Source organism: Heptranchias perlo, chromosome 19 (genome assembly GCF_035084215.1).
Source record: "Heptranchias perlo isolate sHepPer1 chromosome 19, sHepPer1.hap1, whole genome shotgun sequence".
NCBI classification, from domain to species: domain Eukaryota; kingdom Metazoa; phylum Chordata; class Chondrichthyes; order Hexanchiformes; family Hexanchidae; genus Heptranchias; species Heptranchias perlo.
This window is the reverse complement of record NC_090343.1, coordinates 9,831,532-9,849,918: the sequence shown is the minus strand read 5'-3', so window position 1 is coordinate 9,849,918 and position 18,387 is coordinate 9,831,532. Positions and strand designations below refer to the sequence as shown.

The following is an 18,387-nucleotide window of genomic DNA, read 5'->3' as shown; positions in this document are numbered from 1 at the left end:
GCAGAATACCCAGTATTTACGTGGCTGGTCCAGTTAAGTTTCTGGTCAATGGTGACCCTCAGGTAATGCCGTTGATTGTCAAGGGGGGGTGGTTAGATTCATAAGTGCATAATCTAGGCTGACACTCCCAGTGCAGCACTGCGGGAACTCTGCACTGTCGGAGGTGCCATCTTTCAGATGAGACGTTAAACCGAGGCCCCATCTGCCCCCTCAGGTGGACATAAAAGATCCCATGGCACTGTTCGAAGAAGAGCAGGAGTGTTCTCCCGGTGTCCTGGCCAATATTTATCCCTCAACCAACATCACTAATTAAAAAACAGATGATCTGGTCATTTATTTAATTGCTGTTTGTGGGACCTTGCTGTGATCAAATCGGCTGCCATGTTTCCTACAGTACAACACTGACAACACTTCAAAAGCACTTCATTGGTTGTAATGTGTTTTGGGACATCCTAAAAAGGTGCTGTATAAATGCAAGTTCTTGTTTCTTTTCACTATAATAGTAACACAGGATCAATTCTGTAAATGGAAATATATGAGGGAAGAGAGACTGCCTGGGTCAGCCGGGTGCAATGTTTGTGTTCTAGACCGACAGCCACTAATCCCAAAGCTGGCGGCCTAATGCATAGTGACAGGAATGGCCTGCTTACATGCTGACACCCAGGTGCTGTCATCATATTATTCTGCGGATTGACTGGTAATTCTGGAGCAAGTGGCTTTAACACAACAGCGAGCAGCTGGCATTACGGTTCCTCAAAGAGCAGATTCTGAGATGCAGCCCATGCTAGTTAATGAGATTTTTTAAAAAATCAAATCAGTAGAAGTACCATATTTGAAAGATTTTTTCAAATTGTGCAATAGCTGGAATAAAAGTTGATAGCAAGGTCTGACTTTGCTTCCATCTGATCTCCTTAAAAATAGAAACATAGAAAATAGGAGCAAGAGTAGGCCATTCGGCCCTTCGGGCCTGCTCCGCCATTCAAATTGATCATGGCTGATCGTCTAATTCAGTACCCTGTGCCCGCTTTTTCCCCCATATCCCTTGATCCCTTTAGCATTAAGAAATGTATCTATCTCCTTCTTGAATACATCTAATGACTTGGCCTCCACTGCCTTCTGTGGTAGAGAATTCCACAGGTTCACCACCCTCTGAGTGAAGAAATTTCTCCTCATCTCGGTTCTAAATGGCATACCCCGTATCCTGAGACTCTGACCCCTGGTTCTGGACTCCCCAGCCATCGGAAACATCCTCCCTGCATCTAGTCTGTCTAGTCCTGTTAGAATTTTATATGTTTCGATGAGATCACCTCTCATTCTTCTAAACTCTAGTGAATGTAGGCCTAGCCGACCCAATCTCTCCTCGTACGTCAGTCCTGCCATCCCAGGGATCAGTCTGGTAGTCCTTCCCAGCGACCTGCAAAAAAAAAAGCTACGAGAAAACCTACCACAACGTCACGTTCAGCACGGTGTTACTGGACCGATAGAGAATCGTCCCGCAGCATTTGAATTTTTGTTCTTCATTTTTCTCCCATTGTCTCCTGAAGGTGGTGACTCCTGATTGGGTTCTGTTGCGCACGTGCCAGAATCCCTCCAGTACTTCATCCGAGTGGACGTTCTTAACCATTAAACCGCGATAGTAAGTGTTACCAGCTATTCAACCATGGTTGGGTAGATGGGCATTATGGCCAAGCCTGATCCTGTCCACACAGGATGACTGCGCACACTTACTTTCCAGCAGGGTCATTTGGATTAGGAACTCAAGTCCTGATTTACTTCTTTTGCTCCTTTTTCCCCCCCCCCCCCCCCCCCCAAATTGGCTCCCACTCGTCCCCCGTCTCCTCCACCCTCCCCACTCCATGCCTCAAATTCAAAATTCCCATTCTTGTATTTAAATTCCTGTATAGCCTTGCCTCTCCCACATTTGCAACCTCCTCCTGCCCTACAACTCCCCCACCCAAACTCTCCATTCCTCTGACTCCAGCCTCACTTCACCTCACCATGGGGCCCATGCCTTCAACTGGCTAAATGACATCACTTCTCCAACAACTTGCATTTTTATAGCACCTTTAACGTAGTAAAACATCCCAAGGCGCTTCACAGGAGCGATTATCAAACAAAATTTGACACCGAGCCACATAAGATATTAGGACAGGTAATCAAAAGCTTGGTCAAAGAGGTAGGTTTTAAGGAGCGTCTTAAAGGAGGAGAGAGAGGTGGAGAGGTTTAGGGAGGGAATTCCAGAGCTTAGGGCCCAGGCAGCTGAAGGCACGGCCGCCAGTGGTGGAGCGATGAAAATTGGGGATGCGCAAGAGGCCAGAATTGGAGGAGCGCAGAGATCTCGGAGGGTTGTAAGGCTGGAGGAGGTTAGAGATAGGGAGGGTTGAGGCCATGGACGGATTTGAAAACTAGAATGAGATTTTTAAGATAGAGACGAAGCCAGACCGGGGGCCAATGTAGGTCAACGAGCGCAGGGGTGATGGGTGAACGGGACTTGTGGCGAGTTCGGATATGGGCAGCAGAAGGCAATCGCTTCAGCGTCTGGTCAAACATTTTTACACTTCCAAAAATTATTATTTTGTGCTCATCTGTTACGTTGTATTAAGGATCTTCTGCATGACTGTAAGATTAGAGTTGGGGCCTGTGGTGAGACTGCAGCAACAGGGACAGTAGTGGCAGAATGGAATCGGTACCTCCGTGTAGGGCAAGTGATTAATTACTGCCCCGAAACCAGCACTTTGCGATCCGCAGGACTTTTTGTAAAATTGAGTAGCAAATCACAGAAGCATAGCAGCGTGGAAATTGGGTGCTGCCATGGGATTTTGCGCCATGACTAATCACTAGCCTTATCTCTGTGCAAAGCCAACGGTTTATTTGAGAAGCAATAGATTGAAAATAGAAGGACTCGTAGCCTGAAATAAGAGCACATTGCGTGAGCAGGTATTATTTGGGGTCACGGTTTGGCGGGGGGGGGGTTTGTTATTTATTTGAACTCTTGGTGTTTTTTTTTGAGGATGGTGTAAATGGCTTCTCGTCTGCTCTAAATTCATGTATTTGTGGTTGAGATTGGAATCATGAGAGCAGTGCTTTTCACAGGACAGTTCAGAGAGTAAAGACTGAATGTGGGGGTGGGAGAGGAGAATCGGACTTTGCACTATCATCAGCTCCTGAGTTTCCTTCTCGGTTAATCTTTAAGCTGGTTGCCTAAGCTCTGGAATTCTCTCCCTAAACCTCTCCATCTCTCTCCTTTTTAAGACGCTCCTTAAAACCTACCTCTTTGACCAAGCTTTTGGGCACCTGTCCTGATATCTCCTTACGTGGCTTGGTGTCAATTTTTGTCTGATTTACGCTCCTGTAAAGCACCTTGGAACGTTTTACTACGTTAAAGGTGCTATATAAATGCAAGTTGTCGTTGCTGATTCTATCAATTCAGGTTCAGTAAACCAGTCACACCCACCACTATCCTGACTGGACTCGTTTTCTTCCTTTTTAAAAAAAAATGATAACGGATTATCATTAAAATAATAAGTAATACTTTTATATAGCACCTTATGACATCGAAACATTGGCCCAGTGGACTGTTTTGAATGGAACCCCATTTAAATTGACCGCTAAACTTAATTTTAACTTTTCATCAGCTTTGTATCTGTGTGTAGTCAAAACCTGATAAAGCTGGCTGGGTCTGTTATTTCATCTTGCTGTTGTCGCTCTTGTAACTGTCAGTGATCACTTGGGGTTACCCAGGGGCAGCACAGTTCTGATCCATATGCTGCGGAGAGTGGTTTTTTTTAATTAAGGGAGGTGGCAAATATGTTTTCTCCTCGTTCTGGAGAGTATCATTTCGTTGCGGTGTCAATGTCTTGGGCTGGATAACTGGGTCTGTTCAAAAGCTTCCGTTGAAATTTTGGCTTGTTCTCCCGATGGCTTAGCAGGTAGATGCCCTGGGTGCTCTTCGCGCTGAGCCGTTCGGATGAAAAAGATCCCAGATTCAATCCGTGGTCTTTGTTGAGTGAGCTGATCTAAGCCAGGGTCCTGCAATTGCCCTCCGTGTCCTTACAGACTGCCAGGTCCAATTTTCAAGAGCCCAATGTTGGATTCCAAGGGGGAAAAGTTAGTGTAGCAATGGTGATATCTCTCAACCTCTTGGCTCTGCAGTGTGGTACACAGAACCTAAAAATGTAGGACCGAAACCCCTAAAATATGAGACTGTGTGGGGTCCAGAACCCCAAAATGTAGGATAGTGTGAGACACAAAATGTAATGCACACCACATATTCGGTATGCTTTACTGACATTTATTAGAATTCACTGACAAGCGTACACTTTTTTTACAATTGAATTTCTGATTCTCTCATTATTTAAGCAGACCCTAACATTAATCTGTATCTCTCTGTTCTCAGCACCTCAGCTGCATTGCAGTGCAGAAACTCAGTGCTACTGCTGTTAGGGGCAGAGAGAATAAAAAACAATGTTCTTTGCAGTGCTGCAACAATTTTTTAGTTCCTCGCATCATTTCAGTAAGTGTTTAGTTGCACTGCAAATGGAACAGAATGGAGCCCTTAATCTGATTTCTTTAGTAATTCACCATAAATGGAGGGCATTTTGGGATTTTAATACAGAAACTGTTTCAACTATAATGCACAATTAGTACTGCGCTGTGTTTTGCATTGTTTCCCTACGTGCTTTATTTTAACTGATTTTTGTCGTCTTGTCAGTGTGGCTCAGTTGGTAGCACTCTCGTCTGTGTGTGAAACCCCATTCCAGGATGCAAACAGGCTGACACTTCAGTGCATTACCGAGTGATGTGCTGCCTTTCAGATGAGCCGTTAAAATGAGGCCCTTCTGCCCTTTCAGGTGGATGTAAACGATGCCATGGCACTCTTCGAAGAAGAGCGGTGATATTCTCCCAATGTCCTGGCCGACATTCCTCCCTCAGTCAACACCACCAGGAACAGATTAACTGGTCACTTATCTTGTTTGCTGTTTGCTGTTTGTGCACAAAATGGCTGCCATGTTTGCCTACAAAACAACAGTGATTAAACTTCAAAAGTAATTGTGTGCTTTCTCTGGCAGTCCACATCATGCCTAAAATAGACAACTTCAATCTATTTTACACATCTTTCCTTTACCATAATGAAATTTTAGTTATTTATGAAACAAATGAACTGTTGGAAAATGCCGTCCTGTATATAAATGCTTGAATAAGGTGATCTGTTGAAGTGACCTATCTATCGCCATCCAAGGATATTTTGATACAAACTGAGCTAACAAAGGTTGTTCACATCATTGATTCACACTTTGATCGGTAACTCTTCATGGCCTACTTTTCCCCTCCATTCTCCTCCATTCTTTACTTTGGCCATTTGATTAATTAATGGGAGTTACAGTTGTCCACCAGCCTTGTAAAACCCCTCCCGTTGCAAATTCTATCTCCAGCATGTGATTCTTCTGGGCCTCAGGTGGGTTTGTTGCTTTTTAAATGTGTGATAAACACTGGAGGTATATGGTAATGGGGTTAGGTTTAAAATGTAATGATTCAATGCACCAGAGCACCCAACATGTAACAGCAAAGCAGGCGTGAATACCTCCTTGCCCTCACTCCACTGAGTTCTGAATTATAGCCGTGCTGCTGTGAAACATTGCCACATGGAAACCATGCACCTCAACAACAACAACTTGCATTTATATAGCACCTTTTAATGTAGTAAAACATCCCAAGGAGCTTCACAGGAGCGATTATCAAACAAAATTTGACACTGAGCCACATAAGGAGATATTAGGACAAGTGACCAAAAGCTTGGTCATAAAAAAGGTAGGTTTTAAGGAGCTTCTTTAGGAGGAGGCAGCGGTAGACAGGCGGAGAGGTTTATGGAGGGAATTCCAGAGCTTAAGGCCTAGGCAGCTGAAGCCACAGCCGCCAGTGGTGGAGCGATGAAAATCAGGGGTGCGCAAGAGGCCAGAATTGGAGCGCAGATATCTCGGAGGGTTGTATGGCTGGAGAAGGGTACTGAAAAAGGAGGGCGAGGCCATGGAGGGATTCGAAAACAAGGATGAGACCGTTGCAAGACCGGGAACCAATGTAGCAAGCACAGGGGTGATGGGTGAACGGGACGAGCAGAGAGTTAGAATACGGGCAGCAGCGTTTTGGATGAGCTTAAGTTTACGGAGGGTGCAAGGTGGGAGGCCAGGCAGGAGAGCATTGGAATAGTCGAATCTAGAGGTAGCTACCTCCTCGGATAGGGAAGAGAAGATCCAAGAGAGAATCGTCCTAGGCTGCTCTTGTGAACCGCCCAAGAAGCTGACTCAGTGGAGGTCTGACAGGAGGACGGAGAGCCAGTTTGTGAGTCAGGGCCACCAAAAAAGAAGGGCCGCTCCCCCGGGATATAAAAAATGCACCCTTTGCTATTGAGTACCATCCATCGGCACTGTGGAGGCTTGTTTCTGTGAATTCTCAACTCCTAGTTGAATGGAGGATGACGCACTGAGGGAGATCCGTTGCCTGATGTCAGCCAGCGTACTCCAAAAAAAAAAAAAGAAATTTACTTTTCTTGTGGCGGGGTCTAGGATTGAACTCTCCAATGACGCTGTCACATTCCAGTAGCCTCCTAGTACTCGCTGATCATGCGGGTGAGCTACCAGAGGGCAGCCAATGCCCCATAAATCTTATCCGGGCACACCCGACGCCTCTGGGCTCACACCTCTGCTGAGGGAGTACTTGACTAGACCTTTGGGACCCTTCTCGACGGTGAGTGATACTGACTGATTTCACTGTGCCAAAATGAAGTTTAAAAGTTCCAATTTATTATGGAAAGGGTTTGATAGGGTAGACGGGGAGAAGATGTTTCCACTTGCGGAGGAGACCAGGACTAGGGGCCATTCGTATAATATAGTCACCAACAAATCCAATAAGGAATTCAGGATTCTTTACCCAATGAGTGGTTAGACTATGGAACTCACTATCACAAGAGGTAGAGAAGGCAAATAGCGTAGATGCATTTAAGGGGGAAGCTCGATAAACGCACGAGGCAGAAAGGAATAGAAGGACATGCTGATGGGGTTAGATGAAGTAGGTTGGGAGGAGGCGCATGTGGAGCCTGAACACCGACCGGCATGGACCTGATAGGCCAGATGGCCTGTTTCTGTGCTGTGCGATCGTTGTAATTGAACAGTTCTGTTAATCTTGGGTGTGAATCAGTTTGTCATGGAAATTCTGACAAATTGAGGGTGGAGGGGAAGAAATGCAACCAACAACAATTTAAAGTGCAGGTGCCGCAGTGTGTCCAGTTCGAGGCAGCTTCCTTTGCTTTTGCTGTGATCACCTGTGTAGTGTTTCTCCACCCAGGTGTCCCTTCTGACCTTCACTAATCCACTTAACTTAACCAAATCGAGGTTTAGCTGTGGCAGAGAGCTCCAAAAAGCTGATCAGCCTGCAGTCGGTGTTGACCAAGGGTCTACTGCGCAGATTAAATTTGTCACTTCAATAAAATAGTTTGACTTTTCTAATTGTGCATAAATTTTTGGCCTCTTTTTAAATTTCTACTCCTTTTTTTAATTTCTGGATTGAGTGTGCAGTCGGAGTGGTGAGTGAGTGTTGTGACCAGATGAGTGCACCAGTTGTTACCCGGGAGATTCTTGAGGAAATATGGTTCTGTATTCATCAATTAAAACAGATCGCTCTTTAGCTACAGCTCATGCTGTCACTGGGATTTTACCAGAACGTAATGTTGGGTGTGTGAAATCTTTGTACTGTTGCCACTTACAGATTCTGTCCTGAAAATGAGTTGCTGCTGGAAAGCATTTTAAGCTGTGTAACACTACGGCTAAGTACTGACGGTTACAGGTTTTTCACTGGATAGGAGTCATTTCAAAGTTGGGGACAAGAAGCCTATTGCACTGGATTAAGGTCCCCAAATCAGGTGTCAGCCTTGGCTCAGTGGTAGCACTCTCGCCTCTGGGTTCATGGGTTCAAGCCACACTCCAGGACTTGAGCACGTAATCTGGGCCGACACTTCAGTGCAGTACCGAGGGAGTACTGCACTGTCGGAGGTGCCGTCTTTTGGATGAGACGTAAAAGAATCCCATGGCACTATTCGAAGAAGAGCAGGGGAGTTCTCCCCGGTGTCCTGGCCAATATTTATCCCTCGACCAACATCACTTAAACAGATTACCTAGTCATATATCTCATTGCTGTTTGTGGGATCTTGCTGTGTGTAAATTGGCTGCCGCGCTTCTCTACATTACAACAGTAACTACACTTCACAAGTGCTTTATTGGCTGTAAAGTGCTTTGCGATGTCCTGAAGTCATTAAAGGCTCTGTATAAATGCAAGTTCTTTCTCATGTAACGACACTTTAGGACAGGTGACCAAAAGTTTGGTCAAAGAGGTAGGTTTTAAGGTGGGGTGTTAAAGGAGGAGAGGGAGGTTTAGGGAGGGAATTCCAGAGCACAGACCTCGATGACTGAGGGCACAGCTACCAATGGTGTGGTTTTGATTTTATTCCTCCTGTACTAGTTATAGGAAATAGTAGGAAAGGTGTAAACAAAACAAAAAGATACTTGTTGGGTGATGACACCATGGCCTAGAAATTCAGGAACGCCCATTTTTGTTACAATCCTTCCTGCTCTCCTCCCGCCCCCCCCTCCACATTCGGATAAATATATTTTAAAAGCTTACCTTGTTCGGCAAGGACTGCCTGTTGGGGAGGGTGTAGACCAGCTTTTCCTGAGTGCCAGCTGTCTCAGGGCAAACCTATCTTGCAATGAGGGCCTCAAACGGGTGTTAGACCCTTTTCACGTGCAAGTAAGAGGCCTAACACCTGCACGCTGATTTTTTTGGCCTTTACCAATATGGCGGGCAGCGCGCATCCGGCTCGTAATAAGCGTGCGCTTCCTGCCCACCATTTTGGAGGCCTAGGAGGCCATTTAGAGTCATAGAGTTATACAGCACGGATAGAGGCCCTTCGGCCCATCGTGTCCGCGCCGGCCATCAGCCCTGTCTACTCTAATCCCATATTCCAGCATTTGGTCCGTAGCCTTGTATGCTATGGCATTTCAAGTGCTCATCCAAATGCTTCTTGAATGTTGTGAGGGTTCCTGCCTCCACAACCCTTTCAGGCAGTGAGTTCCAGACTCCAACCACCCTCTGGGTGAAAAAGTTCTTTCTCAAATCCCCTCTAAACCTCCCGCCTTTTACCTTGAATCTATGTCCCCTTGTTATAGTACCCTCAACGAAGGGAAAAAGCTCCTTAGTATCCATCCTATCTGTGCCCCTCATAATTTTGTACACCTCAATCATGTCCCCCCTCAGCCTCCTCTGCTCCAAGGAAAACAAACCCAATCTTCCCAGTCTCTCTTCATAGCTGAAGCGCTCCAGCCCTGGTAACATCCTGGTGAATCTCCTCTGCACCCTCTCCAAAGCGATCACATCCTTCCTGTAGTGTGGCGACCAGAACTGCACACAGTACTCCAGCTGTGGCCTAACCAGTGTTTTATACAGCTCCATCATAACCTCCTTGCTCTTATATTCTATGCCTCGGCTAATAAAGGCAAGTATCCCATATGCCTTCTTTACCACCTTATCTACCTGTTCCGCCGCCTTCAGGGATCTGTGAACTTGCACACCAAGATCCCTCTGACCCTCTGTCTTGCCTAGGGTCCTCCCATTCATTGTGTATTCCCTTGCCTTGTTAGTCCCTCCAAAGTGCATCACCTCGCACTTTTCCGGGTTAAATTCCATTTGCCACTGTTCCGCCCATCTGACCAACCCATCTATATCGTCCTGCAGACTGAGGCTATCCTCCTCGCTATTTACCACCCTACCAATTTTTGTATCATCAGCGAACTTACTGATCATACCTTTTACATTCATATCCAAGTCATTAATGTAGACCACAAACAGCAAGGGACCCAGCACCGATCCCTGTGGTACCCCACTGGCCACAGGCTTCCAGTCACAAAAACAACCTTCGACCATCACCCTCTGCCTTCTGCCACTAAGCCAGTTTTGTATCCAAAGTGCCAAGGCACCCTGGATTCCATGGGCTCGTACCTTCTTGACCAGTCTCCTGTGCGGGACTTTATCGAAGGCCTTACTGAAATCCATGTATACCACATCCACTGCGTTACCCTCATCCACACGCCTAGTCACCCCCTCAAAAAATTCAATCAAATTCGTCAGACATGATCTTCCCTTGACAAAGCCATGTTGACTATCCCTGATTAATCCTTGCTTCTCCAAGTGGAGACTAATTTTGTCCTTCAGAATTTTTTCCAATAATTTTCCTACCACTGATGTTAGGCTCACTGGCCTGTAGTTCCCCGGTTTTTCCCTACTCCCCTTCTTGAATAATGGTATTACATTAGCGGTTCTCCAGTCCTCTGGCACATCCCCTGTGGCCAGAGAGGTTCTGAATATATGTGTCAGAGCCCCCGCAATCTCCTCCTTTGCCTCACACAGTAGCCTGGGATACATTTCGTCCGGGCCTGGGGATTTATCCATTTTTAGGCCTGCTAAAACCGCCAATACCTCCTCCCGCTCGATGTTAATATGTTCGAGTATATCACAGTCCCCCTGCCGTATTTCTATGTCTACGTCGTCCTTCTCCATAGTGAAAACAGATGCAAAAAATTCATTTAGAACCCCTCCTACATCTGCCGGCTCCACACAGATTGCCATTTTTGTCCCTAATGGGCCCTATTTTTTCCCTAGTCACCCTCTTACCCTTAATATACTTATAAAACATCTTAGGATTTTCCTTTATTTTGCTCGCCAGTGTTATTTCATGGCCCCTCCTTGATCTCCTAATTTCTTTTTTAAGTATCCCCCTGCACTTTTTGTACTCCTCTAGGGCTTCCTCCGTCTTTAGCCTTTTGTATCTGCCAAAAGCCCTCCTTTTTTTCCTAATCCATTCTCGTATATCCCCTGACATCCAAGGTTCCCTGGAGTTCTTGGAACCACCCTTGACCTTTACGGGAACATGTTGCCATTGTATGGTCTCAATCTCCCTTCTGAAAGACTCCCATTGCTCCGATGCGGATTTTCCTACAAGCAGCTGATCCCAGTCCATTTTGGCCAGATCCTGCCTTATCCTATTAAAATCGGCCTTCCCCCAATTTAGAACCTTTATTTCCGGCCCCTCCCTGTCCTTTTCCATGACCACCTTAAATCTCACCGAATTATGGTCACTGTCACCAAAGTGCTCACCTACTAGCACTTCTTCCACTTGGCCGGCCACATTCCCTAGAATTAGGTCCAGTACCGCCCCCTCTCTTGTAGGACTTTCTACATGCTGGCTCAAAAAGCTCTCCTGGATGCACGTTAAGAATTTTGTACCCTCTAAGCCTTTTACACTCTGAGTATCCCAGTTAATATTGGGGAAGTTGAAATCCCCCACGATTATTACCCTATTATTTGCACAATTTTCTGAGATTTGCCTACATATCTGTTCCTCTATCTCCCCCTGACTGATGGGAGTGTACTATAGGCCCCCAAACAAAGTGCTTGCCCCCTTTTTGTTTTTAAGCTCCACCCATATGGCCTCATTAGAGGAACCTGCTAATATATCATCCCTCCTTATGGCAGTAATTGATTCTTTAATATTGCGACCCCCCCTCCTCTTATACCTCCCCCTCTGTCTCGCCTGAAGATTCTGTACCCCGGAATATTGAGCTGCCAGTCTTGCCCCTCCCTCAACCATGTCTCTGTGACAGCAACAATATCATACTCCCATGTGTTTATCAACACCTTCAGTTCATCCACCTTATTCGCAAGACTCCTTGCATTAAAATAGATGCCATCCAGCCTTGCCCTTACATATTTGCCCTGTCTTCCAAGCTGACTTGTTTTTTTCTCTATATTTGGCTGCACATCACCCCCTATTGTAGCTCCACTCTGTATCCCATCCCCCTGCCAAGTTAGTTTAAACCCCCCCCAACAGTGCTAGCAAACCTCCCCGCAAGGATATTTGTCCCGCTCTGGTTCAGATGCAACCCGTCCGACTTGTACAAGTCCCACCTTCCCCAGAAGCAGGCCCAGTGATCCAGGAAACTGAAACCCTCCCTCCTGCACCAACTCTTTAGCCACGCATTCATCTGTTCTATCCTCCTATTTCTATACTCACTAGCCCGTGGCACTGGGAGTAATCCAGAGATTACAACCTTTTGAGGTCCTGCTCTTTAATCTGCTACCTAGCACCTGAAATTCTAGGCCCATGCCTCCAAACTTAGCCTCGCCAATGCCTTCAATTTTTTTCTCTCGGGGACAGAGGGGAGAGTTGTCGTCTTGTGTACGGTGAGTTCCTTCAGGGTTGCAGGGCCCCCCGACCCCTCCGCAGCCTGTCGTCGTCTTCTCCTGGTGGTTATATGCAGCTGTAGCCTGCGAGCAGAACACTGTGAAGAGTATTTGAGGAACTCACACTCCGTGACCACAGCACGTTCCTCCTGGGACCAGCACTTTGCAGAGGAGACCGCCCGGACTTTTTGGTGGTAGTTCTGAGTCGGAGCAGAATTTTCAAGTGATAAGTGAAAGTTAGGGTGCCCCAATGCAGAGGTACTCTGCATCTTGTATCGCATGTGAGAGTGCTGAGTGCTGAAGAAAGGGAGACATGTGCTCATCCTGTATCCCTGAGGAAGCTAAGGCAGCACCGAAACCTTCTGTGGAGAAAGAGACTCCTCTCTCCTTTTTTAAGGTGCTCCTTAAGACCTATCCCTCTGACCACGTCACCTGTCCTAATATCTCCTCCGTTGGTTCGGTGTCAATTTATGTCTGATTGCGCTCCTGTGAAGCGCAGTAGAATGTTTTACTCCGTTAAAGGTGCTATATAAATGCAGTTTGTGGTTGTTCACGCAGCAAGCGTGCAAAAGGAGAGTCCACTGACCGTGGCTCTTCTGCGAAGGCCTGAAAAACCACCTCCGAATTTGCTCCCAGGTCCGGTGTTGACCTTCTCTGCCACCACCTCCCACCTGACTTGAGCTGCTGCCGTTTATAGGTGGTTGGTCCAGTTCCCCTTGGCTACCTTTGTGTACCTTCTAGCAATCTGACACAGTGCCATCGACAAAGACATCAGGTCACCGCACCTTTTTAGGAAGGATGTGAAGGCCTTGGAGAGGGTGCAGAGGAGATTTACTAGAATGGTGCCAGAGATGCCGGACTTCAGTTATGTGGAGAGACTGGAGAAGCTGGGGTTTTCCTCCTTAGAGCAAAGAAGGTTAAGGGGAGATTTAATAGAAGTGTTCAAAATCATGAGTGATAAAGTAAATAAGGAGAAACTATTTCCAGTGGCAGAAGGGTCAGTAACCAGAGGACACAGATTTAAAGTGATTGTCAAAGGAACCAGAGGGGAGATGTGGAGAAATTTTTTTACGTGGCGAGTTGTTATGATCTGGAATGCACTGCCTGAAACGGTGGTGGAAGCAGATTCAGTAATAACTTTCAAAAGTGAATTGAATAAATACTTGTAGGGGAATAATTTGCAGGGCCATGGGGAAAGGACAGGGGAGTGGAAGTAATTGGATGGCTCTTTCAAAGAGCCAGCACAGGCACGATGGACCGAATGGCCCCCTTCTGTGCTGTATGATTCTATTTGCTTCCTCTCAGCAGAGAATGCTCTGTGGTACAGGGACCTTGAAAAGGGAAGGCAAAGAATAAATGTAAATGTGTGTTCTTTTCCGTCTACAGGAACATGATATCGAAACTGCTCATGGTCTGCTGCATGTAACCATGAGAGGCACCCCAAAGGGGAACAGACCCGTCATCCTGACCTACCACGACATAGGCCTCAACCGTAAGTTCCTTGCACGTTTAATGTCTCCCCTTCTCGATCTGTGCGTTCCATTATCTAGTTGGTCCAAGGTGGGGATGAGCAGGAAGGCAAACTGCCTGTTCCCAGACCCTCTACCTTTTGTTGCTTAGTAACAGCAAGAGCAACCCATGGGCTGAAACTCCCTTGCACTTTACTTCTTTGCCCATAAGGAAGCAGCAGCTGACCTTTTTTTCCCCCCCCCCCCTTTACAACACAGCTGAGGTCAGGAATTCGCCCCGGGGATATTGCAGGCGAGCGGCAGATTGTTGTACCATTTAATGGCACGGCAACGTTTCCCCCTCCCCCCCCCACCCATCTCGTAACGTAGCATTTATTAATTTGAAGGAAAAGCGGGCAGTTTTAGCCAAGGTGCTCAGGGGCGACGCACTGACTCCGTGATGACCCTGTACAGTGAGCTTTTGAGGTACAGAAGTGATGAGTTCCAGCATCATCTCTGTTGGGGAGAGCGGGAGCATGTCTGGCTGCTGGCCAGTTTAAGGGAGACACTGGAAAAGATCGGGAATGTGATCGGCCACCTACCCCGCTTAGTGGGAAATGATAAGAGGGGAACAAAATGGGGTGGGGGGCGGTGTAAGATCCTGTTGGGCTTTTGGCCCACATTTGGTGGGGGCCTTGGCGAATAGACTAGGATAATCCAACGGGGTTACACATCCTGTTTACTCCGCAAATCCATGGGAATGGGGGGTCACAGAACAGCCCAATGCGGCCAGGGAAATAAGATCCAAAGCTAAATCGATGGGATTGTGCAACTGGCATCTATAAAGAGCCGACAGAAGCAGAATTTACTCACGAGGTTGAGGATAAACACATGAGGGAGGAAGGAATAGAAGGTTATGTTGATATGGTCAGATGAAGAGGGGTGGGAGGAGGCTCGTGTGGAGCTTAAACGCCAGCATGGAACATTTGGGCCGAATGGCCTATTTCTGTGCTGTACGTTCTATGTAAGAGAGAGGAAGAAAGGAAGGAAGGTCGTGTGTGAGGAAGTGCTGGTCGCTGTGTTTCTCTTCTGCATCCCCCCCCTCCCCCCATTAACGCTTTTGTCATTTGCCCACAGATAAATCTTGCTTCAACACGTTGTTTAACTATGAGGACATGCAGGAAATTACGCACCACTTCGCTGTGTGCCATGTGGATGCCCCTGGGCACCAAGAAGCAGCTCCACCTTTCCCAACAGGGTGAGGGATTTTTGCACCTTGTATTTTTTTTTGATGATGTTGTTGTAAACTTTTTACCTTTCAGAAGTATTTGGATAAGTTTCTTAGGAACATAGGAACAGGAGTAGGCCGTTCAGCCCTTTGAACCTGCTCTGCCATTCAATTAGATCATGGCTAATCTGTATCTTAACTCCATCTACCCGCCTTGGTTCCGTATCTCTCAATAACTTTGTCTAACAAATACCTCTTCCTTTTTAGTGTAATATTTTTATCCCCTTTGCCTGACAGCCTGCCTTTAGGCCACTGCCATTTCCCCTTGTAACTGGCTGTCAGGAAATGCCAGAGATCAAACTCGTACGATATCCTCTCCGAATTTCTCTCTTGCCCCCCCTCCCTCTCACTATCCCGTCCGGGAGGCACTGCAGCCTGCACGTGGCCTGGCACCCCCTCCCCACTCGAGAAAGCTCAGCTGCCCTTGTCTTTACATAAAGCAATCAGTCATGGCATTACTGCCTAGGCGACTCAATCAATGAGAAGTCTAGAAACCCAAAGCAAAGGAGTGACAGCAAAACTGGGCGGCTAAGATGGTGGCACTTTTTTTTCCTGTTCCAGGAAAATTCCTGCAAAAATGCGTTTTTAAGAGTCATAAATAGAATTTGAATTGTCAGGGTAGCAATGGAATAATAGGAAATATTAGGGAATGTCCCAGTACTCCCTTGAGAGGGGGTGGGTCAGAGGTAGACATTGTAGCCTTAATTCTCCAGTCCAGGAGCACAGGATCACAAAAATATCCCCAATATTTTACTTTTGTTCATACGCAGCTGCGCAGAGGATAAAACTCACATCACAATACTTTTGCAATGGATGTCAAACTTGAAAAGTGTGATGAATGTGTCGTGTTTCCCAACAAAGTCTAAAGACTCATGTGCCACACACAAACCAATACGGGCACGCTGTAAGATTCGTGGTGTGTGGGCGCATGCATGATTTTTATTGTGCAAATAATTTTAATCCAGATTTTTACACACACACTGAATACCTGCAATCACCTAGCTGTAATGAGCCTCAGATGGGAGGGAGTTTACTAATGTGGCTTGAAGAAAGAGAGACAAGAAAACAAAAGTATGAAAACGGTGGGTGAGAAAAGGCCAACTTGTCAAAAGCCTGTCCCGTACTGTCTTGGTGCAACTAACACGGTGACCCCATCACATCTCTCTCCCGCCCCATGGATAGGGCAAGTGATTTCAGTATTGGCAGGAATCTGCCCAGAAACTGCCATGTTTGCTTCCTTTGGGATTATTATGCAAAACTGTAGTACTCGGGCAGCGTTTATGCAGAAATTAGCTGGATGTTGTGCTGGAATTCTCTCCCTAAAACCTCTCTACCTCTCCCTCCTCCTTAAAACCTACCTCTTTGACCAAGCTTTTGGTCACCTGTCCTAATATCTCCTCGCGTGGCTCGGTGTCGGTTTTTGTTTGATAATCGCTCCTGTGACGCGCCTTGGGACGTTTTACTACGTTAAAGGCGCTATATAAATGCGAGTAGTTGTTGTTGTGCTGTCACAAATTGCTACACACTGGGGCTTGTGATGGAACATTCCTGACTTGTGTTGTCTCATTTTGGTTTTTGCAGGTACCAGTACCCGACCATGGATGAGCTGGCTGAGATGCTGCCTTCGGTTTTAACCCATTTAAAGTGAGTTGAATGCACAAGCGGGCTCGGATTGAACCCCAGCTCCCCCCAACTACGTGACCTTTGCCCCGTTGAGTGACTGTGTGAATTCTGATTGTTGTCTGATTGCTTTGCAGCATACAGAATGTGATTGGAATCGGAGTTGGGGCTGGTGCCTACCTCCTTACCAGATTTGCGGTGAGTATCCGAATCAAATTAATCATAAATCTTGGGTGGCCACGCCCTTCCTGTCCAGCTCCTGGTTTTCACCATTTTTGGTCACACTTTTATGTCAACATTTAACATTGAAACTGCCTATGTAAACATTTGGAATGAGAATCCTGTATGTGAACCATTGGCTGTAACCATGTAATGTTAGGCTCTGGCAAGTAGGTGATACTTTGCAATGAGTTTCTGAAGTCTCTTAAGTCCGTCACTATCTTGTACATTAAGAAAAGCTTTTAGTCATCAATTGACTGCCCACGGTGTTGCTCAATGTTAGCTAGTCTTTTAATTTTCCTTTCAACTACTAGTTTTTGTATCTCCCTTTATCGCCTGCAATCAGTTTGGTCCAAATGAGAGATTGGCCTTAAAATTCTCCCCTGGTGATTCAGTGGCTAAATGTACTACTTGGTAGGGTAAAGAGCCATACAGCTAGGAAGGTTCCATCACTGGGTGAGCTCACTGACCTTCGAATAATGCCACAAGATCATTTCACACTCGTACCTTCAGCTGTCTAGGCCCCAAGCTCCGGAATTCCCTCCCTAAACCCCTCTGCTTCTCCACCTCTCCTCCTTTTAAGAAAACCAACCTCTTTGACCAAGTGTTTTGTCTGGTTACACTGCTGTGAAGATCCTTGGGATGTTTTACTACGTTAAAGGTGCTGTATAAATGAGAGTTGTTGAATGGCCACGTGAGGCCATTTATTCTCTCCCCTCTGCTCACACGTACATGGGTGAATTCAGTAATTCTGTGCTCGCAGCTTGGAGCCTCAATAGGACAATCCGAGATAGGGCTAAAACACAGCAAGGTCCCACAAACAGCAAATGTGATGATGACCAGATAATCTGGTTTAGTGATGTTGGTTGAGGGATTAATATTGGCCAGGACACCGGTGAGAACTCCCCTGCTCCTCTTTGAAATAGTGCCATGGGATCTCTTACGTCCACTTGAGAGGGCAGACGGGGCCTCGGTTTAGCGACTCATCTGAAAGACGGCACCTCCGACAATGCAGCACCCCCTCAGTATTGCACTGGAGTGTCAGCATAGATCTTGTGTTCAAGTCGCTGGAGTGGGACTTGAACCCATAACCTTCTGACTCAGAGGCGAGAGTGCTACCCACTGAGCCATGGCTGAAACCTCAGATACAGTGCAGCGCATCAGATTGTACCTTGAGTTGATGCTGGTCGCTAACTTTTGCCTGTTTTGTTTTGTGCAGCTGAACCACCAAAATCTCGTTGAGGGACTTGTCCTCATCAACATTGACCCATGTGCTAAAGGCTGGATGGACTGGGCTGCATCAAAAGTATGTATGACTGTACATTCAAATGATTTGTTCTAGAAAGAAATGACTTGCCAATTCCTCTCCTCCTTACATGAAGAGATTTGCAATCGAACTCCTTGCTGGGGTAAGATTCCCCTGAAGCTAATTGCCTCCCAGTAACTTGCACTAATGATTGTTATTCATTTATGAGCCCAGGCATGTTGTTTAACCAGAAGGGCACCACAGATGGGCCTGATGCTGTA

General features: G+C 46.5%; 1 protein-coding gene across 4 annotated transcripts in view; it reads left to right on the top strand.

Annotated features, from left to right (window-relative positions):
* LOC137335146 (protein NDRG3-like) overlaps positions 1-18,387 on the top strand; it is an 86,435-nt gene that overhangs the window by 35,559 nt on the left and 32,489 nt on the right. For all 4 annotated transcript variants that reach the window (XM_068000281.1, XM_068000282.1, XM_068000280.1 and 1 more), the window contains exons 4-8: positions 13,672-13,777; positions 14,871-14,991; positions 16,603-16,665; positions 16,779-16,839; positions 18,080-18,166. In XM_068000281.1, coding sequence (XP_067856382.1) covers positions 13,672-13,777; positions 14,871-14,991; positions 16,603-16,665; positions 16,779-16,839; positions 18,080-18,166 — 438 coding nt within the window. The remainder of the gene's footprint in view (positions 1-13,671; positions 13,778-14,870; positions 14,992-16,602; positions 16,666-16,778; positions 16,840-18,079; positions 18,167-18,387) is intronic.